The sequence below is a fragment of the Brachypodium distachyon genome, chromosome 3 (assembly GCF_000005505.3).
Source record: "Brachypodium distachyon strain Bd21 chromosome 3, Brachypodium_distachyon_v3.0, whole genome shotgun sequence".
In the NCBI taxonomy this organism is placed as follows: Eukaryota; Viridiplantae; Streptophyta; class Magnoliopsida; order Poales; family Poaceae; genus Brachypodium; species Brachypodium distachyon.
In genome coordinates this window covers 41,455,222-41,482,565 of record NC_016133.3, presented here as the reverse complement: position 1 = coordinate 41,482,565, position 27,344 = coordinate 41,455,222, and the positions used below count along the sequence as shown (strand labels likewise).

General features: G+C 43.7%; 3 protein-coding genes across 5 annotated transcripts; 1 reads left to right on the top strand and 2 right to left on the bottom strand.

Moving 5' to 3' along the window:
• Nucleotides 1-658: 658 nt before the first annotated feature.
• On the bottom strand, nt 659-8,680 carry LOC100826668 (lysine-specific demethylase JMJ18). Of its 3 annotated transcripts, XM_014901437.2 has the most exons (12): nt 8,509-8,680; nt 6,059-6,160; nt 5,251-5,301; nt 5,060-5,137; nt 4,458-4,973; nt 4,164-4,385; nt 3,730-3,891; nt 2,927-3,295; nt 1,894-2,839; nt 1,711-1,814; nt 1,422-1,619; nt 659-1,323 (listed from the first exon to the last, which is right to left on the bottom strand). In XM_014901437.2, exons 1-12 carry the CDS (start codon nt 8,527-8,529, stop codon nt 985-987), a joined length of 3,108 nt encoding a protein of 1,035 aa, XP_014756923.1. In that variant the 5' UTR covers nt 8,530-8,680; the 3' UTR covers nt 659-984. The 3 variants fall into 3 exon arrangements, with proteins under 3 accessions (XP_014756923.1, XP_010235273.1, XP_010235272.1); XM_010236971.3 differs by lacking the exon at nt 6,059-6,160; XM_010236970.3 differs by lacking the exon at nt 8,509-8,680 and having other exon boundaries at nt 6,059-6,205.
• Nucleotides 8,681-14,298: 5,618 nt separating this feature from the next.
• Nucleotides 14,299-17,964, top strand: LOC100835750 (uncharacterized WD repeat-containing protein C2A9.03). Its single transcript, XM_003574662.4, has 10 exons — nt 14,299-14,697; nt 14,787-14,888; nt 15,203-15,373; nt 15,468-15,554; nt 16,123-16,257; nt 16,360-16,470; nt 16,690-16,781; nt 16,873-16,978; nt 17,214-17,300; nt 17,396-17,964. Exons 1-10 carry the CDS (start codon nt 14,314-14,316, stop codon nt 17,807-17,809), a joined length of 1,689 nt encoding a protein of 562 aa, XP_003574710.2. The 5' UTR covers nt 14,299-14,313; the 3' UTR covers nt 17,810-17,964.
• Nucleotides 17,965-18,120: 156 nt separating this feature from the next.
• Nucleotides 18,121-21,098, bottom strand: LOC100826355 (WPP domain-interacting protein 1). Its single transcript, XM_003572293.4, has 2 exons — nt 20,001-21,098; nt 18,121-18,892 (listed from the first exon to the last, which is right to left on the bottom strand). Exons 1-2 carry the CDS (start codon nt 20,950-20,952, stop codon nt 18,255-18,257), a joined length of 1,590 nt encoding a protein of 529 aa, XP_003572341.2. The 5' UTR covers nt 20,953-21,098; the 3' UTR covers nt 18,121-18,254.
• Between the last annotated feature and the right edge of the window lie 6,246 nt (nt 21,099-27,344).

The window sequence follows — 27,344 nt, the reverse complement described above, 5'->3', positions numbered from 1 at the left end:
ACCAAAACAAGCTACTTATCTCTAATAAACCAATCAAACTGACATACGATAACTTTCAAGGCAATTTTTTTTTGTCGCAAAACAAAACTGATAATGATTACAGATCGTAATTTGAGTGAGCGGTTCGAGAAATAAAATAGTTTCAAATTACGGATTTCCATAGAGTCTCTTACCTGGTTGGCTTGCTTTGCTATGTTCTGCAGCTCGCCCAGCCAGCACATGTACGGTCACGTGTTGGATGACATTTTGCATTCCTACGTATTTAAATGGTTTTTTTTTAGAATATGCTCAAGGAAGGCATATCATCGAAGTAGTTTTGCTGCAAGGCAGCTACAAGCCCTAGGACCAATCTACCGAGTTTTCCTTTAAATAGTTTAGCACATCTCCAGCAAGCTCCTTCCTTCTCAATTGCCTGTAGAATTTAAATGGAGTTTTAGAACAGCACCTCAGGCCACAATTGACAATCTACCAAGTTATCAACCGTATGTTATGGAAATCACGGGTACAATATATTCATCGCCATTATTAAGGACAAAACATAATTGCTTCCCATGTTAGCTGCGAAAATGAGGTCAGATCCACCAAGTGCCAATCCATTATATGATGAATTTTTTTTACCAGTCCCACACAAATTGGCAGTAATATAATGCACCATACAATGAAAAATAATTTCTTCATTTCTTTTTCAATTTCCAGCAACAAGGTTATGTACATGTAAACTTTTGATAAACGAATGATCAACTTGTTACATTGGTTACGATGAACCAGGCTAATCAGGACAGACTAGAAAACACAACGACTTGTTGCCATCGAGTTAGAATAAATTGGGGTCATGCTAGGCTTAATGGAAGATCAGGTAATGCAAGTCTACAAGGATGCAAATCAATGGTGACTCTAGTTCAATTCTAATGGTTCCCTAGGGAATCTTTCTAACATGACTTATTAAAAATGATTCACCTATCCAAGGCACTATTTATCTTCGACTCATCCTGCAGAGTGGCGACTGCCACTCCAGTTGCTACTGCTATGCTCTCGGCTGCTGAATACTTTGTTTGTGTCAATTAATTCTGGTTCTTCTGGTAGTTTAGCCTTCTTAAGCAGCCTATCGAGTTTAACCTCCTCAGCACAGGACTTATGGCGGAAACTTGAGTGTTCTGACTCATTACTGGTAATATCAACCCCAGGCAACCTTATAGGGGAATTATTCATGCCATTAACCGCTTCAGCCATCACAGACCCTGAAGGGAGTTCTTTCACAGGAGGCATATGCTTCGACAACCAATATTCCAAGAACCTGTGATAGGGATCTAGAGCCTCGATTGCCTGTGGAACAGCAAAAAAAATCTTAGTAAATTCAATAACCTGATGCGCCAAAGTGATCATCTCAGAAAAACCGAGTTATGCATCTCTCAAAAATCTACCTGAATGATTGGTGGGAAAGAGAAACCAAACATTTCAAGCCCATTTACAGAATTGGTGGATAATATAGCACATCCGCCAGATTTTCCAACCACATGCTGCTTTTCTATTTCTTCATTCACTCTGTCTCTCACACTGTTCCAGCATTCCATTGGAGAAGTGTGAGTAAAAGAAATCTCAGGAAGGTCCTCGACAGTCACCTGTGATTAGTTTGGGAAGGAAGCCATCATTGTCAGAAGAAAGCAGAAGAGATCAAGACTTAAAATAGGAGGCATTTAGATTCACGTATACCTTAAACAATGGTCCAAAAAGTCCAGCATCAAGAACTTCTGAAATGTAGCCACATGTCTTTGTTGGATCGAGTACACTGTGAAATGTAACTCGACTCCTAAACCCTGTGACGATGCCATTTCCTCTTAATTTAACATTTTTATTTACAATGAAAATACTGATCGCAATATTTAGTGCATGTACCTTTTGGGAAGATAGCTTGATGGTTGCACCAGTTTTTGCCTACCATCACTGTACCATATTCAAGTGGCTCAACCGTACTCCATAATATCGTTGGCCTGGAGACTTCATCAGGCTGGCTTGTAGAAGGCTTGACCAGTTGACTTACCTGGGCATCTGAAGTCTTGGTCATATTGCATCCAATATCAACACCGAACAGTTTCTTAGTAGTTTTTGAACTTGGGGTAGAATTTCCTTTTGGACATGACAACTCAGATAAACACTTGGAGGACTGTGAGAATTGGGAATTTGAAACAGGTGGGTTAATTCTTGTCACAATAGACTCAGAATCGATAGCTATTTTGTCCTTGTCATGCTTTTCTGAAGCTGTACATGAAGAGATTGAGAAACATGCTGCATTTGATGTGTCAGAACTACGTACTAGCACATTTTTTATTCTAGGACTAGATTTATTTTCCATGTTCACATCAGCACATTTATTCTGGACTTTCTTTTCTTTCTGCTGTCCTGTCTTATCAAGGTCATGACAGTCATCAAAGCCACAACCAATGTTCAGATCAGTTGCTGATTCACATAACTCTTTGCTTTTACTGAAGTCCATATTGTTCTGCTGCATAGAACCAGATTGGCTAACAAAGTCTTGATCGAACTGTATCCACTGGTACAGTGCAGCTGAATCTCCCTCCAGAGCTGCAACAAGAGCATTTAGCTCCTCCATGCTGTATCGATATAACAAAAAAATTCTGCCAATTTCACATGAACATAGAAGATTTGCATGGTTTAAGCAAGCAAAACGGTCTGGTGAGCATTTGCAACTGACAGCAGATAAATGGAGATCATAAAAGCATGAAAAGCATTCCCGGTCTGTTGAATCATAATCCTGATCCATCTTCTTGTATTGCAAAACAGCATTCGTTTCCCGTGCTGCACCTTCCATTTTGACCCTTGTCTGAAATAATGGAACCAAAAGTATAAGTAATAACTACTTTCTTTTAGTGAAAACTGACAAATAATAAATGCCTAAATTAAGAAGTACCTTAACTGCACTTGTCAGCATTCCATTCTTTCCACAGGTATCCAGCCATACATACTCTGTCTGACCACACCTGCAGTTGCCAAGGTTTATCCAAAGTTGTCTGAGAGCTCTTTGAGCAGTTTTTAGTAATAACTTATCATGCGATATTGATGTCTTGCGCCGCTGCTCTCTGTAGAGCTCGACTGCACACTGTCCATGGGGCAGCCAATCCACAGGAGCAACATTTACTGCCTCTGCACAGTTGAACCCACAGTTGAACCCAGAATGATACGCTCGCGGTAGTGTCAAAACAAACTCGCCAGGATTCTGAACAACACGGTAAACAGGGATTCCTTCTGATTTTAGAACAGAAGGGGATAACTGTGTGACCTGCACAAGGAAAATTCAGAATGAAATGGGTGAACATGCAAATATATAATTGTATAATGCACCAAGAGGAGTTGTTAGCATATGAAGTTATGAAAATATTATGTTACATGCTGGTGGAGATTAGCAGTAAAATACTCCTTCCAATCCATAATAAGTGTCTCAGATTTAAGTTAGTACAAAGTTGTACTAAAGCTGAGACACTTGTTATGGATCGGAGGGAGTAGTTAATTCTAATAGTAAATATTATGATTAAAATCAGACACTGAACCAAATAAAGTACCACTGCGGAAGGAAAGGGCATAATGTTATATTTGAAATTTTGAAAGATTTCTAGTTCACCATCTCTTCCAAAATGCACTTAACTAGGTTACTTTGCAAACAATGAGTTCAGGTTATCAGAATGACTAGGTTATTACAGATCATAAAGATGTTACCAGTTCATGCAGGAGATCTGGCTGATCTTCGAATAGTCTTGGTAAGTTCCTTTTCATAGCTTCTTCCAGCTTCACTGCGTCATCACCGCGAACACCATACCATACTTTTTGTTCACCAAAATGCATGTAATTCAGAGAATAAAGGAAATGATCTTCCACATGCTGCAACCACGTTAATAACAAAGATATATGACTATATGAGAACATGTGCCATAAACAACAGTTATCACTTCTTTTTATATAAAACTATGATCTCAAGGAACACACCAAAAGGATTGCATGGCACAAAAGATAAGACAGCAATACTAAATATGCATTCGATGAGCAAGGTCTAATGCGACCATATAACTTCACGGTTCAAGTACAAAAGTTTAGAATCATTATACTATTATCTTCACACCATGGATGACAAATAGAAGAACAAATAATCTTACCCAGCAGAATGATGAGAAACACATCCCAACATAAAGCCAAGGGACTACAACTCCAGATATATCCTCCGTTTCAAATGAAAGAACAGACCCATGCTGCCGTCGCAGATTATTCAAGTTCCAACAAGATAAACAATATGGATCTTGCTTATTTGCATCTGACAGAGACAATTTATTGAATCCACTACTAAATGTTGCAGTATCCAAGTCAGCCCCATAATCCACCTAGTCAAAGAACCATCAGTACAAAGTAAAATCCTAATAATAACAAAATCAACATATAAGCAATCGGAGTACCTCGACTTCATCATCAGGGCATACTACTATCCTCCAATATTCTCCCTCAATTTCCTCAACTGATGGTCGCCATATTTCTTTGCGGTTCTTGATTTCAGAAAGAGAAATTTCATCACTTCCCTTCATTCCAAAATACTGCTGCTTAAACTCGTCTGCATATTTCTGAAATTCCTCTAGTGTGAAATCTGATCCCGACTGAAAACCAAATTTCTCTCCCGAGTCAGCACTTTCTGAGGCATTTGCGCTAGGTCGCCTGCGAGACATTCCAAACCTCAGACGCTTTCTTCGCTTTCTTTTCTTCTGAACTCGAGGTTGTGTTCTTTTCTTTGTGGGCTCCCGGTTTTGAAGCTTGTCAACTTCTTGAACTCGGGTATTGAACTCTGTACAGTGCCAGAAACTCTTCTCCTTTAGAGGACATAGTGGTCTCCAAGAAGGCGGTGGAACAATACGACAAATTCCATACTTTTCTGCTAGTGGACAAATGCTAGTAATGTACCCAATGACATCTTCGAATTCCTGATGTGAAAGAAGATCATATACTGTCATCCAAAACAGCATACCGCATAACGTAATTCTTGTAGTGAAGAGAATAGACCACAAACCTCTTCAGTTGGGGTGAAAACAGGAGCATCATCAATTTCAGGTCTGTGTGATTCATATGGATTCCACTTTCCATGGGTCTGTTCCATAAAACGAAAGAAAAGGAGACAAGAAAATTAATAATTAATATAAATGCAGGGGATCGGAAATGAGAGCTTTGTGCTGATCAAGTTGAAACTTTTCAAGGGTATACAGTTGCAGTTCCGCCACCATCCTCCTCACAACTCCTTGATGAGCAGAGGTCCTAAGAAAGAATAGTCGAAAGTTCCGAATTAATATTTTACTTAACTGGAAAAGGTACAACATGATTGGATGTGCTTCCAATTAATTCGCGCAGGGGGAGTACCCAAACAGAACAGGAGTACAGCATTGTATTCCCAATAGGCCAAGAACCAAATTGATCGAGTCAGATGTACCCAAATTTTGTCTGCAACTTATACAATCAACATGATCTATTGGGGGGCATTTGACCTTTTTCCGCAAAACAAACACATCAACACAAACGATTATTACTTGGGAACAAATGCCAATAGTCGAACCATCCAAATTGCACAATAATTTTGAACCACACAATTCCAAGACATGCTAGAACTGATGCAAATCGGCTAGGGCATCGAAGTTGCACACCACTTTTAACCCCAGAGTTCTAATCCATGCGAATTTTGCTGGACTAATGTTTTCGCATCAACCACCGGGAACCAGCAACAAACAAATCGCCTCCGCAAATTCGCATCTCATTACTGCACAGATCCACTGAGCTAACATTGCCCTAGAATTCAATCACGACTGACGCACCGAAGTTCATAAGAGGAAACTATAAACACAATTCATACAGAGAAATAGAACACAAATTATATCTCATCAATCAAACCAGACTGCACTACTGCTTCGACACAAAACAAAGGGGTCACCAAAAACAGTTCTTGGACAGCAACAGATGTACATGGTAGAAACAAAATATGGCCAGATCTACAAGTATGTAGTACCCACGAGACTAGTACCTGCAATGTCATGGCCATGGAGCTCGGCTCCGACGAGGCAGCGGGGTTGCACATCCGCCTCTTCTCACGGCGCGGGGGCCTGCCCAGGCCGCCGCTCTTCTCCTCCATAGGGGAGGCAGAGGAAAAAACCATGGGTGAGATTTGTCGGTGGTCAGAGGAACCTATTGCGGAAAGGAGAAGTCCTCACCCCTGCGCCGTGGTTTGGTTTTATGGAGAGGTAAGGAGCCGAGCACGTGCTCTGTGCTGGGAGGGGGTGGGTGGGGGAGCGCACAAAGAGTTGTGCTCGGGTGCCGTGACCAGCTGCTATATCCTACTCGGTTCGTGCCCTGCACACAGGGGAGGGGGGCCGCACAAGGAGTTGTGCTCAGGGTGCCGTGACCAGCTGCTATATCCTACTCGATTTGGGCTAGAGCAGTTTGAAGTTTAACAAAACCAATAGTACCTCAAAACTAATACATGTACGTGCATAACTGATATCGAAAAAAATATTGGCAACAGAAAACTGTCCAAAACTAATGTAACTTCAAATTAGTGAGATTAGTTTTTAGTCAATTGAAGGTTTCTATAATAGAGTGAATGCTTCCCAAATTAGTTTTGACGTGCAACTAATTGTGTTTCCATAATTGATAGGTTAGGCGGCTGGGCGAACCCGTGGCATTGGTGGGTAAATAAAACTGTATGGCCAAAAATTGAAGGGTTTGTACCCGTGGGCTGCAGAGCTCGATTTCCAGGCTGGCTCAAGGAATCCAGACTCCAGAACGCTGAATGTTGCCGAATGAAATCTGTTACGAAATTCGGCGGATGCACGATCAAAGATGACACCGAGGCACGATATTTGTTAACAAGGTTCGGCCGAAGTCTACATCCCCGGGGCATGACTACGGGCGCTCCTCCCCCATAATACCGCAACACCGGCCACCCTGGGCGCCGGCTCCCCCTGCGAGCCTATTGCTATTATGCTGTCACAATAGTCTCTTTGCGCTACCCGCGGTTAGGGGTGGGCATAAAAACCGAGAAACCGAAACCGACGACCAAAAAACCGGAAACCGGAACTGATTGGACCGAAACCGAAGAACCGTTTAGATTTTCAGTCAACATTCTTAAAAAACCGAAGTTTTTTCGGTTAATTCGGTCAGCACCCTCGGGTAACCGAAAAAACCTGAATAACCGATACCCACACTTCAAGTCAACTCGTGTGTTCCCTCGAGACTCCGACTCGTGACTCCCAGGTACAAGAAAAACCTTTCCCTCCGTCTTGTGCAGCCCATTAGGCCAAGCCCAATAGTCATAAGCCCAAAAAGAAAAACGAGCGCAGTCCCCAGTCCCCATTGCGCCGAGCGATTGAGCTGATCGATCTGCCTGTACGCCTACCTGTCCCCAGACCCCAATCGCTTGCTCTCTCTGTTCCCAGTCAGGAACCCTAGCCGCCGGCCATGCCGCCGCCTCCCCACGACCCCATCTCCCTCCCAATCCTTGCCAGCTCGCGCCCCGATCACCGCCTCCATTAACAGTCGGCAAGCTGACCATCCTCTCCGGCTCTCCTTCGTTTCTTGCATCCCGAGCCCGTGAGCCCTGCCTGTACCTCTATGCGCGAGGACCAGACCCGCTATGGCGACTTTTTTTGAGCAATTTGGGTTCTCACGTGCTGCAACTCATAGACTCGGTTTTGTTCGGGTATAACCGAGAACCGAACCGAATTTTTGGTCCTAAAATATTTCGGTTCTCAATTTTTTCAGGAACCGATCGGTCAAGATTTTTGAAGAACCGAAATTTCTAAAAACCCGTAGAACCAAACCGTTCGGTTCGGTTAAACCGAATGCCCAGGCTGACCCGGGGTGACTTTATATATTAGGCCTGGGTTACACGTGTCCAACTCAAACACCTAACCTTCCGCTAATTCCAAGTCCAACCGCCTACCCGTACACATATTCGACACATATCTCAACAAAATCTAAATTCAGTATTTCAAGAAGTGGAGCGAGGAACCAGGATCATGGAGCAAGATTTCGGGATGTTGGGAGCCCGAACGGACCCTTAGTCAAATTACTTCATAGGTCGAGATCTCTATCTTTCTTCAACATAATCCATGGTTTCCAATCAATTTGCGCAGAGTTAGTACCCAACCAGAACAGGGGTACAACAAAATTGTATTCGCAACAGGCCGAGAACCAAACTGACCAGGTCAGATCTACCCAGATTTTGCAATGCGGTCTATGGAATGAACATGACTTTTGAGGGGACATTTGACCTTTTTTTTCACGCAAATCAAACACATCAACAAAAACCAAGGGCGGAGGACCCGGTAGAGCAAGTAGGGCCTTGATTTTTGCCTCAGTTACGAATTGGGGAAGATTAAGGAGATGAAACGGGGAGCTAGGGCGGGATCTGTTCGTGGGGTGACGGGAGGAGAAACGGTCGGGAGCGAGAGAATCGAAGCGGGAGATAGATACCTGCGGTGGAGGCGCTCGCATGAGGAGGAAGACGAGCGAAGGAGCGACGGGGCTGGGGCGCTGATCAGCAGCGGGAGGGCGGCGGCGATCGCTCGAAGAGGAAGACGAGCGACGGGGTTGGGGCTTTCGGCGGCGAGATGAGCCAGGGGAGGGAAGGTTGCCAAAGAAAGAAAAAATGATTAAAAAATATTTTGTTCATTTTCCAGTTCTTTTAACCACGGTTTATTAAATGTTTTTTTTCTTGAACTTCTGTACACGTTATTCGTCGGTAAACTTTGTGTGTTTTCTCAATTTTTAAACCAGAACTCAACTCATGAAGTGTTTTTTATTCGATTTGGTAGCAAGACCTATCGTGGTGATACAGTTGAAGAGTTTTTTGATGCAACTCTTATTTTCATGCAGGTCAACTATCTATTTTCGCAACAGTTGAACAAATCAGTTATTATCAACTTTTTAAAATACACATAGTCGATAACAACGCATGTGACTCCGTCAAATTTAGCTTGAATTTTTTTTAATCGCATTACACACAAGCATCAATTTGATTGGAAAGTCAATTATAGTATCTATCACTCCTTTAAGAATACATGGTGCAATAAATATACGGAATTTGTAACGAGTGAACGTGCGCGCTGGAGTCCTCGCGGGCGACCCAATCTCGAGCGTCCAGCCTTCCCCGCTCGTTCATCTCTGATCAAGTGGAGCTGCATGATGCTGCTGTCACCTCTCCATGCTTGGAACGGATTGACTGTGTGCATGTGCATGTGAGTTGCAGTGTCAGAATTTGCTAAGACCACACACGAAGAAAGAGAGGATTGATATGTGCACACCAGTGAAAGACATAAAGTAGAATTTGGAAAATTAAAATCTTCTTTCGGTCAAATTGTCTGTCACCTTTTAAGATTCTTTTTCACCGTTGGTTTCTGATGAATACTTGACAAATTTTAATTTCCACTCTAATACACAAATCACCATCCTATTTTGTATAAAGTTACCACGTGGTAACTAACACAGTGCTAACTTCATATATTAAGGTTGTAGCTTCATATATTATAGGACGGCAACTCTAATGCACAAATCGCCACCCTATTTTGTATAAAGTTTCCAAGGGGTGTACTAACATAGTGCTAACTTCATATATTAAGGTGGTAGCTTCATATATTATAGTATGGCAACTCTAATGCACAAATCACCGTCCTATTTTGTACTCCTTCCGTCCCAAGATAAGTGATGCGGATTTGTATAAGAATCTATGCAAATCCATATCACTTATTTCGGGACGGATGGAGTATGAAGTTGCCACGTGGTAACAAACATGATGCTAACTTCATATATTCGGGGCGGTAATTTCATATATTATATGATGGCAACTCTAATGCACTATAAATCGTCGTCCTATTTTTTATAAAGTTGCCACATGGTAACTAACATGATGCTAACTTCATATAATTAGGATGGTTATTTCATATATTACATGATGGCAACTCTAGAAATCGCCATCATATTTTGTATGAAGTTACCATGTGGTAACTAACATGGTGCTAACTTCATATATTGTAGGATCGTAAACTGTTAACTTCGTACACTATAGGATGATAACTCTAATGCACAAATCACCATTCTATTTTGTATAAAGTTACCATGTGGTAGTATGTCGCTAACAAGGTGGCAACTTGATATAATGCAGGGTGGCAACTTGATGTATTATTAGATGGCAACTTTTAAGATGAAAAGAAAAGTTGTCGAAACATATCAACATGGGATCTAATTTCGAAGATCTCGTCGATGAAAACAAATTTAAAATTGAGTCCACATTTTAAGAGTTAAAGCATTTTAATTATATAGCTTCTGCACAATTTACATGTGCATGCATGCTACCGGCTGCTATGGTACGGTTAATCACGAGCCGTATGATGCTAGTCTTTCTTTTTTGCATGCATATTAATTAATTTTGCCAGCTTTCACACCGTACGCGCTGGAGAGCTAACCACTGAACGTCCGCGCGCTATTTGAGCCCATAAATATAAACTGACATTGTATGTTGCATTTGTTCCGTGTAAATTGTTTGTTATTTAGATTAGTTTTAAGACAAATTAATACATTGTTGTTAGATGTGCATTTGTTCAGTCTTCTTGGATTTTTATGTGCGTTTTTGATGAGCAAGCTAATTTTAAGCATCACCTACCACAACGATGACTAATCCGGTTGACGACAAAAATACTTTTTTTTCCAAAAAAATGAGTGGGTGATGTTTGATTTGTATAATGTTTTTATTACCATTCTCCCGTTGATATCTCCATCACCGAACGTCTTCGGAAGAGAGGAATGAAGGGTTCACATGCTGAGTTCCGAAACTTTTCGCCCTTGCATGTCCTTCTGCAAAACAACGGTACTCGTTCCGTTTTATAATTCATGTCGTTGTTTTAGTTTAAATTATGGAATGGAGGCAACACAGACCGAGGGACGTGTGCGTGATGCTGACTGAAATATTGGGAGAGTGGTTATTACTTATTAGTCATACCAACACACAGTCCCTTTCGAGCCAGACACACACACACTCCTTACAAAAAATGGTACTCGTATAGTCAACGGCCATGTTGACGAGATTGGAAAAGGCTCGTCTTCTCTTCTCGGCTAAGTATACTGATACTCATATCATATGCCCGATCAAATGGATGCACCGCACGCTTATGCTGCTGCACTTGATTGGCATCCAGCGAAGACGACCAATGCAAGTCGATCGCCGGCTCAAGCCAGTACAGTACTCTACGATTCCGCCGTCGACTTCAGCGTCAGCTTTCAAATCGGTCACACCGTGAATTACGCGGCTGGAATATTCAGTTGATAACTTCATCATCGCCTTGAGAAAGAAAGAGAAGGGTCTGGTCACTTTGCCTGCCTTTTATCAACGATGGAACTCCGGTGACAACAAGTATCATGTCTTGTCACTCGGCGCTGAAGGTCTTACTTCCGTCGTGCTTCCTTCTAGACACGTCTTGTCGGACACACGTCTTGAGCTGTGATATTCGTCGTGCGTCCTTTTCAGTACGGCTCAACCCAATTTCAGCGTCTCGTACACGTCCCAGACAGAACAAACGATCCCCTTCTCTGTCCGTCGTGTCTTCCTGCAGTCAACAAACACACTCCCTATCAGAAAACAAAAGCTTTGTCTTGTCAGTTAAGTATACTCGTTCAGTTGCCAACGGCTAAGTAAGTAACGCGGTTTGAGTGTGGAAGGAATCCGAGATCCATCCATCCTGTGGTTACTTCTTCTGTGTCCATCGAGGCTGCTGCTGCCTTTTGTGTTTGTTTGCCCTCGCTGCAATTGCCATGGCAGCACAAGTCCACGCCATCATCGCCCAGATCCTGCAACTCTGAAGTTTGCCATTTCAGGCTGCCGTAATTTGTAATTAGTTTTCCTGATTTGATGATCTAGAGTACTGAGCAGTATACTTTGGGTTCAGAACCCTCCACCTCAAATGTTCTATCGGGCTTCTAGAGGTTTGTCAGCTTGAGCTTCCTGTGGAACATTATTAGGCTTGTTGGAAAGTCTTTCCTATTTCCTGAGCATATACCTCTCGCTTTCTAGCTTCAGCAAATGTTCTGTGCAGCTTCATCTGCCGGAGAAAAGAACCCTTCGCCTGTTTGGTCGGGGAGGAAAGGTTGAGGTCTAGCTTGAATTTGAATCGGAGTGAACCCGGACTGCGTGTAGTTGAATTATTAGTCCAGAGATTCCGCGGTTAAAGGTTGGAGATGGCCCCACATTTTAAAATTATACCCAAGAAGAAATGGAGTAGATGAGAAGGTCATTGCTTTGCTTTCGGCCAATTTTAGGGTCTCCTTGGATCACAGAATTGTAAAACCCAAGAATAATAATAAAAAAAAGATAGGAGTGTTAAGACATGGTGAATGCTACAAGAATTGAGAAAACAGGAACCATTTGAAAAGTTGTTTGGGCACACCACAAGAAAATGCATAAATTTTGCATAGAGTAGTGTAAGCTATGGTTGTCACAAACACATAGAATATATTTCAAAGAGGTCTAACCTTTTAATAGAACTAGATGATGCCTCGCACGTTGTTGCGGAAATTTTTAGTTAACATACGTGAGTTTTGAGGAAATTTTTAGTTAACATACATGAGTGAAAAGGAGCAAGAAAAAAGTATCTGGTGAAAATGTATAATGAAATTGTATGATAAATTATAGATTCTTAAGTTAGTTGAGATAGCTTGATGAAAAGTAGCATGCATGCATGTGCAAAAAATATGAGTTTCTCACTAAATAGGTGTGAACAAATTAATGATGTGATGATGTGGCATGCTTGCATATTAAGAGAAATCAAGTAGTGGGTTTCTCCTGCTTAGATATAGAAGATAGAAGATTTCCTAAACTTTGAAAATGCACTTTTGGATCATCATCCATTTTTAAGTTGTTCATCACATGTCCTAATTGTGCATGCACTCGTTTGATCGGGTGACGTGACCGTTTGACCAACGCCATGTAGGTCTGGGCCCACCCGTCAGGTTACCACGTCGATTGTCATCTTTTAGAAATTCCCACATGTTCGGTTCTTCCATTTTGCAGCCCCTCCCTCTCCTTTCTCCTCTCCACCTCACCGGCGAAGCCGAGGTGACGACGAGGCGAAGGTAGCCGCGGGCCACTTTGACAGCACCAGTGGGCACTGGACTATGAGGGCCAATATGGCAAGATGACCCAGTGAGGCGACTCCCTCCACACGGCAACCACATTACAATATGAAATGGAGGGATCTCTATTGCAGGATGAGCTGTTGCTTCGGCCACCACCGTTCTAGTCTTCTTCTCTCTCTTCATCACCATCGAGGTCACGGGTCCATCCAAATCGATGCTGCTGGTTAGGGTTCAGAAGGGGGGCCAAGCAGACAAAGGGAGGGGCCACGTGTGAGAAAGAACAAATAAGTATGGGTTATTTTGGAAGTTTACCATTTTAAGGGTACCGGACATGTGGCCTACAAGAACACCTATGTGGCATTGGTCAAACGGCCTGTCAACCGATGAGACGTGAAGATACACATTTAGAACTTGTGATGAACAATTTAAAAAGGATTAGAACCTAAATGTGTATTTTAAGAGTTTAGGGACTAACTTTGCACTTTTAAATCTTTAAATAAAATTAGGACCTCCTAGGTATTTTATCCTTCATTTAAAGCAAAAAGGTATATAGAAAACATTCCTACTCCCTCCGATTCTAAATTGTTGTCGTTGTTTTGGTTCAAATTTGCACTAAAACAATTATTAGAATTTAAGATCGGAGTAGTTAATAATTCTATGAAAATACTTTGAAATTCTTTCGATCTAAGGAGGCTCTTAGAATTTCTATTTTTTTGCACAAAATCCCTTGAGCCACCTTACTCTTCTTTGTACATACATGAGGCGATCCTATGTCATGCACAAATAAAGACTAGCCTCACGTCAGACCGACGGGATACAAACAACCTCGATTGCCACTCAATTTTCGTCTTGCATGTACGCACGCATGTGGACTATTGCAAGACCGCTTTATCATATTTTTCTGGCCTTTACACATCAGATGGCCTTTCTTTTCTCGTCCGGACACATCTGAGTATCTGACAGATGATCTCATCCTCAAAAATTGACGTCTCAACGAACTCCCGAAAAAGAAAAGAAAAACAGAGCCACGGGAGTAAAGTGGGAGAAGAAGAAAAACAGCAGCCGAATGAATTCCGGGGGCCGCGTTACATTTGGCGCCAACCCGGGGGTCCCCTGCCGCAATCTGCCCGCTGTGGAAGCCGTGGATGGATAAGCATGCCTTGGTCAGACATTGGGGACCTTGCAGATATCTCTATTCGCAGCCAAGCCCTTGTGGTTAAAGTTAGAACTGAAATGAAGAGAAATGTACTCCCTCCATCCCACAAGGCACGGCTAGTTCAAATCGCTAGTTCAAATCTGTGCCAATTTTTATGGGACAGAAGGAGTATTGGTCGTCATGAGATATCGTGTTTTACGAAGGGTTCAAGTGCACTCGGAGAGTGGCCTACTGGTTATTTAAGTGCCAACAACAAGGCGGCTTTGTTTCCTCTTGCAGAGTTCTGTAGTGAGTTTAGCGGTCTTGCAGAAACCTCAGATCAGAAACATCGGTTGCCAGCGATCCAAGCCCATTCCTCCATCGGGACGTCAAAATCGACCAAGGTTGGTGCTCTTGCAGCTGAATTCTCCAAGTTTCCCCAAAATTTTTGGCTCAGATTTGTTTTTTAACCTTCTTCCTGGTGTTCTTGTAGGCCATGTCGTCGCAGCACGACCGCGCGCTCGCCGGAGTGTACCCTGAAGAGGCCGACCTCGCGGGGGACTCCGACTACGAGGACGACGAGTACTCCCAATCTGTAAGTCGGTTCTTCAGGGAACCATGGGGGCTCGTCTTAAATGTTGCTGATTTTGTTTCCCCTGCTCGATTATGAGTTCAATTGGTGTGCGCCATGTGCTTACCTTGATGCTGCTGTGCTAATTAAGTAGTCTAGATTGAGCTAATTTTGTTTTGCAGATAAAAAAATTGTAGTCAACTGCAGATTCTGTTCTAGAAATTAGTTCAATTGTTGTGGTACCTGCATTTGTGGGCTATCAAGTTTCTGGGAAGTGGGGATGCAGTTTCAGAATGGTTCTATTTCGGTCTGACGGAAGCTGATTTTGTCTTTTGTAGATTAGCAAGGAGTCAGAGGATACATCGGCGATGGACGCGAAGAAAGGGAAGGACATACAGGGAATTCCCTGGGAAAGTTTGAGCTTCACAAGGGACGTGTACAGGCAGACAAGACTTGAGCAGTATGTGAACTTTGAGAACATACCTGATTCCGGAAGAACATGGGAGAAGGTATGATATTGCTACAGATTCAGATTAAAAAAAATGGCAGAGTATTTTCATCCTGTTTAGTATGGGAGGTTTTGATGTGGTCATATCAATGTAGGTATGTACACCTGTGAAGAAAGGTCAACTCTACTACGAGTTTCAGCATAACACAAGATCGGTGAAGCCGAGCATTCTTCATTTCCAGGTGAGAGAGTGATAACTGCTGGGCTGGTAGCCATAATTTCATTGGGTCACTTGCTCAGTTCATGATAAGCAAGCATGGGTTCTCTCTCAGACATGCTAATTGCTATAGTATGTTCAGTGTTCTTTCTTCCAAGCTTGTCATTTGTTTTCTGTAGCGCTCCAGAAAGTAATTAGTCACATATGTTGTTTTCTCATGTTCAATATTTAGAATACATGTGTAAAGAGAAGCTTTAGTTTACTAAACAAATTCGACTGCATGCCAAAATAGATCAATAAAGAAACGGAAGGCAGCTTAGCCAAAATATGTTGATGAATAAGTTTACTAAACAGAGGGCAACTAGCGAGGTCCACACATTTCTCTTGAATACACAACTGCTTGCTTTTGTGAGTAGATGCAATCCTATAGTAGTTAGTAGGGTACAATCTGTCTTCATTCCATAGGAGAAGTACAACAACTTACAGGCCTTTGTATCTCTTGTCTGTATGGTTCTACTTAACAATCAGATGTTCAAACAGTATTAATTGCTTGAATCGTACCAAGTTTAAGTTTGCTCTCTCACTTCCTGCAGTTGAGAAATTTAGTATGGGCAACGACAAGGCATGATGTATACCTTATGTCATACTTCTCTGTGCTTCATTGGTCGACGCTGACTTCCGAGAAGCATGAACTCATTGATCTTCAAGGACGTGTTGCACCAAGTGAGGTGAATATTTCTCTTCCAAGTGTTTGTTTGAACTTTCATCCCTGTATATTTGATGGTTTTATCGTAAAAAATGCATACTTATATTTTTTAATTTGACTACAGAAGCACCATGGGAATTTCTATGAGGGATTTGGCCAGACTCAAGTTAGTACAATGGCGGTGAAGGATAATCTGCTCGTCGCTGGTGGGTTTAAGGGAGAAATAATTTGCAAGGTAATTCCATCTAAATTTTAACCTCCCATTTAGGGATGCAACCGGGATCCCGCCTATATCCAAATCCAGAAGTCAAATCTAAGCATTGAATTTGGCTTGTGAATTTAGAGATTGATTTAGAAGCAGGATATATGTGGGATCCCGCTTGCATCCTTATTCCAGTTCCATCCCTGACATTTACAGCCACTTACAATGTAATTAATTGTCTGAGGAATGCAGTTTTTGGACCGTGAAGGAATAAGCTATTGTTGCAAGTCAACAAATGATGAGAATGGCATCACTAATGCTCTGGAGATATTTAAGAAACCTAGGTACTTTATTTTCCATGTGAAAAATTCTTGTTTCTGACAAGTTGAGAATTGCGAATGTATTAATCGCAACCTGATTTATTTATTTTTGCAGTGGTTCTCTGCATTTCCTTGCTTCAAACAATGATTGTGGACTTAGAGATTTCGATGTGGAAAAATTTCAAATGTGCAACCATTTTCGTTTTGATTGGGCTGTGAATGTAAGCCTCAAGTTCATCCTTTCCTTGTGTATATTCAGTGTTTTATTCGCTGCACTATGTATTGGAGTTTTCCTAATGAATCCTGGTATTGAAGTCAACACTCAATACTTAATCAAAGGTTTTCCTAATGAAATCATGGTATTGAAGTCAATATCAATACTTGGTCAAAGAATCCTGGTTTTCCAGAAGTGGAAAAAGCATATGGTTTAACCTGACCTTGTTTTCTTTCATGCAGCACACATCATTGAGCCCTGACGGTAAACTCATTACTGTTGTGGGGGACAATCCTGATGGTCTTCTTATTGATCCTAATTCGGGAAAAGTAAGTAGAGCGCAGCGCAGCCCATCCAGTCATCGAATTCCGCACAACTACGCCGTAATTCACATGAACTTATAGTGCTCATTTGTTTCTCGCAGACTGTTCATGAACTCCGTGGCCATTTGGACTATTCATTTGCGTCAGCATGGAACCCAGATGGCCGGACATTCGCCACCGGTAACCAGGACAAGACATGCCGGATCTGGGACGCCCGTAACCTCTCCAAGTCTGTTGCTGTTCTGGGTGGCAACATGGGAGCCATAAGGACACTCCGCTACACGTCTGACGGGAAGTTCCTGGCAATGGCCGAGCCTGCAGATTTTATCCATGTCTTCGACGTCCAGAGCGGGTACAGCAGGAAGCAGGAGCTGGACTTCTTCGGCGAGATCGCCGGCATGTCCTTCAGTCCCGACACCGAGGTTCTCTTTGTCGGTCTGCACGATCGCAACTATAGCAGCCTCCTCCAGTACAGTCGGCGACGGTTCTACTCGTACCTTGACTCAGCTCTGTGAATTAGCTAGTGGTGGTGATCTGTGAGAACAAGATCGCTAGTTGTAGAAAGGATGTACATATCTGTAGGTCTTACACTGAACTCTGAAGAAACCAAAGCACATAGTTGTGCCGAACAAACTGATAACCTGTCTTTTGCAATGTTGTTGCGCATACACGCCTCTGAACTCTTGCATGCTAGTATCTCTTTTCTAAACCAGCAACAGTCTAAACCTTATTGCTGGTTTTGGCGTTAGATCTTGCTTAATATCTTCTCATAAAAAGTCAAAACCAGCAACCGAGTTTACAGGTTGCATTTCAGTTACGCAGAAAATAATGGATACTCTGACGTCTATGAAGAACCAGAAACATAGAGTTTATGGTACAAAATTTTCAAAGGCCAGAATTTCAAGAGGAAACTTTTACAAGCAAGTTTACACATGGATTACCTGGTATATTCTTCTAAGCTTAAGTAGGTACAACCTCGGTCGAGGACGACAAGAGACGGACAAGAAAGGTTCCTATGGCAATAAGCAGCAGTATAGACTGGATGAAACAAAACAGCGACACGGTACTTGCTCTAGATTGGAGCTGCAAGATTTCTGAACTCGCGGACAGCTCTTTGCATTGCACCTCCAGCTTCTCAACCGTCTCTCCTAGTATCGTTGCTCGGTTCTCCGCATGCTGTAGTTTGAGTTGAAGCTGCTTGTAATCGCCAAGCAGAGATTTCTGCTCTTCGTAGAGAGCTGTTTGATCCTTGGCCAGGGGTGTCCAGGTTTGAGCAGCTCTTGTCAGGATGATGCACTGAATCTCTGCTTCCATCTTTTCCTGGAGCAGTTGATCAAGATCAGGCTGGAACAGCAGGTTGGTACTCTGTATTGCACTTCTCCATGCCCGCGTCCTGCTAAGAGCTTCCAGTTCAAGTATCCTTGAATCCTTTTCCTTGATCAGTGCTGATGCATCTTCCATCCTGGACTCAAGATCCCTTATCTTTTTACTTGCTTCTTCAACAGGTTCGTTGAGGTCGATCGAGTTGCTCCATCCATCATCTTGTACATCAAAATCATCATTTGATTCTTTCCCAACCATTGTAAAGTTTTGAATCTCTGCAACATAAGAACAATGGTAAACATAGAAGCCCTTCTGCAGAGGTAATTTTAATCAAAAACATCAAAATGGTAAATAATATTGTGATCGTACTGATGGTGTCAGCACAAACCAATGCAGTGACACGGAGTCGGAAATGAAAAATACGATTTTTCAAGAAAAGCCCATTAACAGTTGTTCGAAGCATGGTTAGCGGACGACTAATTTATGCTTATAGAACAAGGAGCAATATCTCCACTGATAATTTATTGCATGATGCATATTGAATGACACAGTACATCAGAATTTTCAACAGGGTGAACAAGGAGCAACTCAGAAGTAACTCAGAAGTAACATTCTCAACAAAAAAACAAAAAAACAGGGTGAACAATACCTATGACTGATCATGTCAACAATAATTAACCACTGCAGCAATAATTGAATCTTAACCACTTTATAAATTATGTTTAAGCTAACTTGACTTTCAATATAGAACAAAAAGTTCCTAGGTTGCACTATTGAATGAACAACATTTATGAGTTAAATAGATAAATCAAATATGTGATAATTTATTGCACGACGCAAACTGAATGTCAGAGTACATCAACAGGGTGAGCAATACCTATGGCTGATCATGCCAACCATAATTAACCACTGCAGCCATAATTGAAATCTTAACCACTTTATAAATTATGTTTAAGCTAATTTGAATTTCAATATTGAAAAAAATGTTTCTAGGTTGCACTATTGAATGAACCACATTTATGAGTTAAATAGATAAATCAAATATCTGAGAAAACTCAGAAGTAACACAATTTCCCTAGCAGCATTATTTATACAAACATTTCATTAGTAACTGAACAGCATAATGCATCTACAGTTTATTCCTTTCCAGATAACCAAATGAACAACACCATGCAGAAAAAACTACAATAACCGGACCATGACTTATATTGCGGAAGCATCAGGACACATATAGCAGTTTGATCTTAAACTTCTTACGGAATTTCGTAAGATAAAATGAGCCAGCAAAAAACATTGGTTTATGCATATAATTGGCATGGCATCATATTTCTCTTAATAAATGGTTAGTGAATTAAGATAAACAGGGTGAGAATTCAACTATACCATCCTCAAGAGCTTCCTGCGTTCTCTGAAGTAACAAAACGGATTCGGCATATGGATCAGCACCGGAATTCATCCCTAATCCGTTCTCACCCTTCCCAACACTCCCCTCATCAAATGTGTCCTCAACATCAGCATCAACAGAATAGCCACTTCTCCGGACCAATCTCCCTACCACACTACTCTCATCATTCTGCTTGCAGTAACCTCGAGCCATCGATCGCACCTCCAAGTTCGGCTGCCCTTCATCACTGTGGTCGTCACCATCGGAAAGAACCTTGTGAATGCCATTGCCGACACCTGGTCTCCGGCCATTGAAGGCATTAGAGCTGCGGCGGTCAGAATCAACGCTGGACGGCGAGTTGTCGGCCTCGGCAGGGTAAACACGCAGCCGGTTTGCTCGGGCGCGCATGGCGCGGTGATTCTTGCCGTGCAGGGAGGCGGGCCAGGCGGCAGGGGCGCGGCGGGAGGGCGTGAAGTCGTGGCGCGGGGCGCTGGTGGCGGTGGACGACTTGCTGCTCCGGTCCTCGCTGTTGTCGGAGTCCGCGCCGCCCGCGCCGACCGAGAAGCCGGCGGTGGCGAGATCCGGGTCCAGCTTCGCCGGCGCCGGGGCCGGGACCAGCGGGACGAAGCGGGACTCGACGGAGGCGGCGGAGCTCTCCCCCTCGACGTGAGCCGCCACGTGCTCGTGCTTCCCCTTGGGCGGCGCGTCGGCGCCGAGGGGCAGCCGGCGCTTGTGGAGCTGCGACGCGTCGTCGTCGTCAGCCGCGCCGCCACCAGTAGGAGGGGACGCTTCCTTGTAGTGCTCTCGCTTGATGCGGCGCCACCGACGCAGCCCGCGGCCTTTGGCCCTGCTGGCGGCCACCGGAGAATCCGCCGCCGGCGGCGGCGACTCGGCGGATGACTCGGCGGCGCCGTTCGCCATGGCGTCCATGTAGGCCGCGTGGACTGCCATCAGAGGAGTGGACACGTCGCGGAGCTGGGCGGAAGGCACGAGGCGCTGGGATCGGAGAACATGGCTGCTGCTGGGCTCGGCTGGAGCCTGGAGGTGATGGTTCTTTCTAGAAACGAGCGAGGTGGGTTCGGAGGATTTTTCTCCAGGAACCGGAGCTTTACACACGGGATTTGCCCACGGAAATACAATCAGGGCGATGCTCTTTTTCTCCGGTTTGCACTTTGTTAATTAATAAAACCCACGTATATAGATTACACTTTATTTATACAACTGTGGTAAAAGAATATATTCCTCCATCCAAGTTTCAATTTTGACTAAATTTGAATGCATTTATACACTAAGTCATGTCTAGATACATTCAAATTTTGACAAACTTGAGACATTTTTTGTTGGACGGAAGAATTAGTTATTTATACAATCTTTCTCAACTATTCTCTCTCTTCCTGAATACGCGATCCATTCGGAAATAAATGACTTTGATTTGTATAACAATCTATACAAATCCAATTCATTTATTTTCAGACGAAGTGAGTATAAGACGGTCAACTTTGGCTTAAGTGAAAAAAATAAAGTTTGATCACATCTATAAAAAAACTGTCAACATCTACAATTTTAAAGTAGTTAGTTAAGTTCATGTAATATTTCGATATTATAAACTTAGTCAAGTTTTAGGTATCTGTAGAGTGCATTGACGTTAAGACTTTCAAAATATTGACTTTCGGTAAAAATAGATCATGTGGATTTCATAAAACTAATCTAGAATCGTAATTTTTTTTCACAAACTTTTTTTAGAGGAGCGCGGACATTCCTATTAACTCGCAGACGCGGCTAAATCGCTGGTCACCAGACGGGATACATCAGGAGGTAAGTTATAAAGCCACACAAAAGGTAGCACTACGCGATCCCATCGCAGCCAGTACATGCGCTGGTTTATTACAAACTCTAGGAACATAAAGTACCTTAAAATCAATAAACGTAGTCCGGAGAATAAACTTCGCTTCTCTGAACATAGCACCAAGAGGACCCGCATCGTGGTCGGCGGTGGGGAGCGCACACTTGAGGTTTTGGCAATCAGTCTCAATGATAATCCTGCCCATACCCATTTGCTCGGCGTATAAACTCGTGCGGATGACCGCTTCAGTTTCAGCCTGCAGAGCATCAGCTGTCCTAACAAGTCGACCAGCTGCAGCAAAGCAGATATCCCCGTAACTGTCTCTGGTTATACATCCCCAGCCCCCACAGCCCGCAGCAGCCTGGAAAGCTCCATCACAATTTATCTTCACAAAATCATCAGGTGGAAGATGCCAGGATTGAGACATACACATAGCCGGTTGCTTTTCCTTCAGAAGAACATTGTTCCATTCAGTAGCATGATGATGCACATTAAATTGAAACTCCTCAACGGAGGCCATCACTTCACCACGATTTGATTTATTTCTCTCAGTCCACCAACACCACAAGAACGCCATTGCGAGCCCAGCCTCCTCCCTATTCAACTTCAAGATGCAGTCCACCACGTCCATCGAATTAACACAAGCATTCGGTTGTAGATGAATTTCCTCAAGCTGCATAGCACGCCACCTAACTTTCACATGTTTGCACTGGAAGAACAGGTGATTACCATCCTCAAAAACTTATGACAGACAACGCATCGGGTGTCAAGGTCCACCCCTCTTCTTGCAATATTCATTCGAAGTGGATGAGAATTCAAGCTGAACCTCCATAGGAAATGTTTTGTCTTCGGTGGACAATTCAGACTCCACAGCCCCTTCCACACTTTGGGTTTCCACAGCTCATCACCATCCAGAGAAGAAGAAGCTCGATCTGCTCTCAACCGACCATACAAATGGACTTTATATGCAGACTTAACTGAAAAGATCCCACGTGTATTAAAATGCCAAGCAGGAAAATCTTCAGTATCTTCATAGACGGGGATTTTCAAAACAATCTCAGCATCATCTTCCGGCAAAGTGTCCCGGATTAGGCCCTCGTCCCAAGTACATGTGGCCGGATCGATCAGCTCCACAACCTGATTAAGAAGGCAGTTCCCCTTCTGGCCTCTAATCCGGCGCGATAAGCCATTAGGAATCCACGAGTCCAACCAAATATTAATATGCTCACCATTTCCCACCGAAAAATGATACCATCTCTCACCAAGTTAACACCCTTTAAGATGCTTCTCCAAATGTAACTCATGCCAGGCAGTGGTTCAGCTTCAATGATGTTCCCAAGAGGGAAGTATTTTGCCCGCAACGCTCTTGCACAAAGGGACTCTGGTGCCTGGAGGAGGCGCCAAGCCTGCTTAGCTAAAAGCGCCATGTTAAAAGAATGCAGGTCTCTAAACCCCACACCCCCTTCATGCTTTGGCAATTTAAGTTTCTCCCAGCCAACCCAATGCATTTTGTGTTCATCGTCATCCTGGTCCCACCAATATCGACACACCAATTGACTAATGTCATCACACAATCCTTTTGTTAAATCAAAGCAAGACATGGCATAGGTAGGTATCGCTTGAGCAACGGCTTTTATCATAATCTCTTTCCCTGCTCTCGACAAACTCCTCTCCTTCCAACCCTGAATCCGCTTCCAAACACGCTCTTTTATATATCCGAAACACTCAGCTTTTGAGCGACCGAAATAGGTCGGCAATCCAAGGTATTGCCCCCCCTCAGTTTCAGCACGGAGGCCCAAAATCTGCATGATGTTATTCCGGACATGTCTCGGGCAGTTCGTGCTGAACAAAATCGAAGACTTGTCTCTGTTTATAACTTGGCCCGATCCTTGCTCATACATCTGCAATATGGCGTTGATGGCCTGGGCCGACTCCTCCTTAGCTTCGAGCAGCAACAGTGAATCATCGGCAAAGAGGAGATGGTTAACAGCTGGAGCTTCATTGCACAGTCGAATACCGTTAGTGCTACCTGTCACTTCAGCATTCACCAGCATTGCCGACAGTGCCTCCGCACACAGAAGAAATAGATACGGAGATATAGGATCGCCCTGACGAAGCCCACGACCCGAGAAAAGCTGATCAGTCAGGTCACCGTTGACACGGAAACGGTAGCTGACAGTTGTGACACACTTCATAATCAGATTGACAAAATCATCACAAAAGCCCATTCTTCTCATAACTCCCTGTAAGAAATTCCATTCAATTGCTCATATCAAGTTTTAAAGCGGCATAAGCTGTACCCGATCTTTTCCTTTTCATATAGTGTGTCATCTCATATGCCAAAATAGTATTATCCGAGATCAAACGTCCCGGCACAAAAGCACTCTGATTCTCAGATATTAACTCACCCAAAATGCACTTGAGCCTGTTAGCCAACACCTTCAAGACAAGTTTATACACCACATTGGAGAGACTAATAGGGCGTAGATCCTTCATTCGTTCTGGGTTCTGAACCTTCGAGATAAGCACAACAATTGTCTCATTCCATCCCTCTGGTAACTCGCCCCCCCCTGCAATACATGTAAAACCTCATGCACGATGGTCTCACCAATAGTACCCCAGAAACGTTTATAAAAAATCGCAGGCATCCCGTCAGATCCAGGGGCTTTAAGGTCGCCAATGCTGTCCAGCACCTTCCTCACATCCTCCGTAGAGAAGGGGGCATAAGGAGCAAGTTCATGTCTTCAGACACCTTTGGAACAATATAGTCAATCGCCTGGTTAAGCTCCAAACCTGCTACAGGGGTAAACAAGTCAAAGAAATAATTAGAAACGACGACCTTCAAGCCATCTTCCCCCTCCACCTCCACACTAGCATCAGTTTTCAATTTTTTAATTTTGTTGTGCTTCTTCCGTTCAGAGGCTGCACGGTGGAAAAGTGCAGTGTTTCTATCTCCCTTCTCTAGCCAATGGACGTGTGCACGTTGCCTCCAAAGCAGATCATGTTGGTCTTTCAAACGATCAAGCTTAAACCGCAAGACGTGTTCCCGCTGGATAGACCTAGCTGAGATATCATTCCTTCTGCACTCCTCTAACTCGGCCTTCAACTTATTTATTCTCTTGGAGAGGTCACCTAAAACATTACGGCTCCACTGGTGCAGATCCTGTGAGATAGACCGCAGCCTGGCTGGCGGACGTCTGTCCCCGAGTCTCTGAGACTGCCTAGGCATTCTGTACGATTGATTCACAATCCTCCTCCCGTAGCCACCGTGCTTCAAAACGCTTTACGTGATGTCCTGAAGAACTGCACATTCGCCGACCCCTCTCCTACATCGTGAGAACAACAGGTCTATGATCCGAGTGCTCCGGATCAATGTTACGCACACGGTAGTCGGCAAAACGAGTACACCAAGCCATATTCGCAACCACGCGGTCTAGTCTCTCCTGGATATACCCATCAACATGATTATTATTATTATGCCAAGTCAAAACATCTCCATCAAAACCAAAGTCCTTCAAACCACAAAACGTAAGAGCATCCCTAAACATATCCATACAAGATTGGGGCCGAGCCGCCCCTCCCTGTTTTTCATGAGCGAACAAGATCTCATTAAAATCACCAATGCACACCCAAGGGATGCAGTTTGTTGGTGAAGCGTATGGAGAAGACGCCAAGTAAGTTTCTTGTCTCGCGCGTGCGGGTTGCCATAAACACCTGTGAGTCTCCACTTGAAACCATCTTCTTCAGTTACCTCAACATCGATGTGCCCTCTTCCCAACCATCTCAATGAAACATCCACACTCCGCCGCCAAAAGAGAGCAACCCCTCCACTCCTCCCTTCACAGTCACGAACTAGCATTCCCTGCAAACCAAGCATATTCCAGAACTTTTCCATCCTCCTCCTATCCAATTTCGTTTCGGACAAGAAAAGGATGTCGGGATCCTCCTTCTTCTGTAATTCCAGAAGACCTCGAACTGCCGGCATGTTCCCCAACCCTTGGCAGTTCCAAGCGATGATCTTCATTGATCCACGCGGAGCTGTTCCTGCAGCCCTGCGTCACTTGGTGTGTTCTCCACCTCACACATCACAACATCCGTTTTCTTTTTCTTTGCATCACCCCCTAGATCAAACTCATCAGCTCGAGCTCTTTTATTACTAGAACTTCCTCCAACCTTCCCAGGATTGTTCTGCGATTGCTCCTGACACTGCTTTTTCTTATATGTACCAATCTTCTTTTTAGCATCTCCCAACGGCACCTGTTCTTTCCCAGTGTCTACCGAGCCATCATCCACGTCTCCTTCTTTTTCTTGCATGGGCTGCATGGTACTAAACACATCCCCAGCTACCTTTTCCCCACCAGCAAGCACCGAGGCACTCTCATTCCTTTCCCCAGGCTCCTTTTCCACACCATCATTAAATAAGTGTTTTTTAGCACTTTCCTTTTGTGTTGAAACCAAAGTATTAGCACTCCCCCCAGTCAGCTTCAGTGGAACAACTGCAGCGGTGCTTCCCTGTCCATTCCCATGCAAAGCATATTTATCTCTCCTCCAATTCGAGCTGTCACTCCCCGAGCCATTCATGCGGCCAGGTGGAGTATATCTCGGCGCACCCGTGTTCCTCCCCTCATTCCATGAAAACCGATCACCTCTGTTACTATGCTTTCGATCTGGTGTAAACCGAAGCCAATTTCCAAATTGCTGATTCTCCCCCCGCTGCAGTTTCTTCACACATGACACATTCTTATGGCCAAAAACACCACACGTATAGCAGAACTCAGGGAGGTACTCATAAGTGAAGGCACACCAGCGATCATCTTTCTTCTTCTTCTTCTTCTTCTTCTTCTTCTTTCCCTCTACAGTCATCTGGTCTTCAGCCTGCACATCATCTTCTCCTTTGATAGTTACACCCCTCATGAGTGGTTTCCTAATGTCCAGCTTCACCTTGATACTCAGGATACGACCAATAGTGTGATCATCCTCCCCAACATCAACATCAATAGTTTCACCAACCTCATCCCCGAACATCTCCCCCGTCTGTCTACTCATCGAACCCAACGGTATACCTATCACCCGGATCCAAATAGGCACATGTGTGAATTCATACTCACCAATCATCTTGCTTGCCACAAAGTCTTCCATAACAATCAGATCATTTTCAAAGTTCCAGGGGCCGTCCTCCAGGGCACGTCCTTTTCCGGCCGGTTGATGAAAGGTGAATAGAAACAAATTCTCACCTAGATCCTTGCACTCAACGCCACGGAGAGGGCACCAGATCCTACCCAGCGAATGCGCCAGACCCGCTGCGAAAGTCGGCTTCTCGGACAGCAGCTTGCCCAAAGCTTTTTCACAAACTTGACCAAACTCTAAAAATTTGACTCAACAAAGCTATGTTGGAATTGAACGAAAGAAGTAGTGACCGGTTGGGTTGGCCCGTAGGACCGAGATTCGATCAGGCAGCAGGGCCAGAGTCACATGGCAGCCCACACATGCCTCCCCCCCT

Bases quoted from the DNA above. Each gene is read 5' to 3' on its own strand.
- LOC100826668 (XM_010236970.3), bottom strand. From the start codon at position 6,190: ATGGTTTTTTCCTCTGCCTCCCCTATGGAGGAGAAGAGCGGCGGCCTG. The intron at 5,138-5,250 runs GTATACCCTTGA...TTTATGGAACAG, and splicing joins ATGGTGGCGGAACTGCAACT to ACCCATGGAAAGTGGAATCC. The intron at 1,324-1,421 runs GTAGATTTTTGA...GCTGTTCCACAG, and splicing joins CTTTCCCACCAATCATTCAG to GCAATCGAGGCTCTAGATCC.
- LOC100835750 (XM_003574662.4), top strand. From the start codon at position 14,314: ATGCCTTGGTCAGACATTGGGGACCTTGCAGATATCTCTATTCGCAGC. The intron at 14,698-14,786 runs GTTGGTGCTCTT...GTGTTCTTGTAG, and splicing joins GGACGTCAAAATCGACCAAG to GCCATGTCGTCGCAGCACGA. The intron at 16,782-16,872 runs GTACTTTATTTT...TTATTTTTGCAG, and splicing joins GAGATATTTAAGAAACCTAG to TGGTTCTCTGCATTTCCTTG.
- LOC100826355 (XM_003572293.4), bottom strand. From the start codon at position 20,952: ATGGCAGTCCACGCGGCCTACATGGACGCCATGGCGAACGGCGCCGCC. The intron at 18,893-20,000 runs GTATAGTTGAAT...CTTATGTTGCAG, and splicing joins GCAGGAAGCTCTTGAGGATG to AGATTCAAAACTTTACAATG.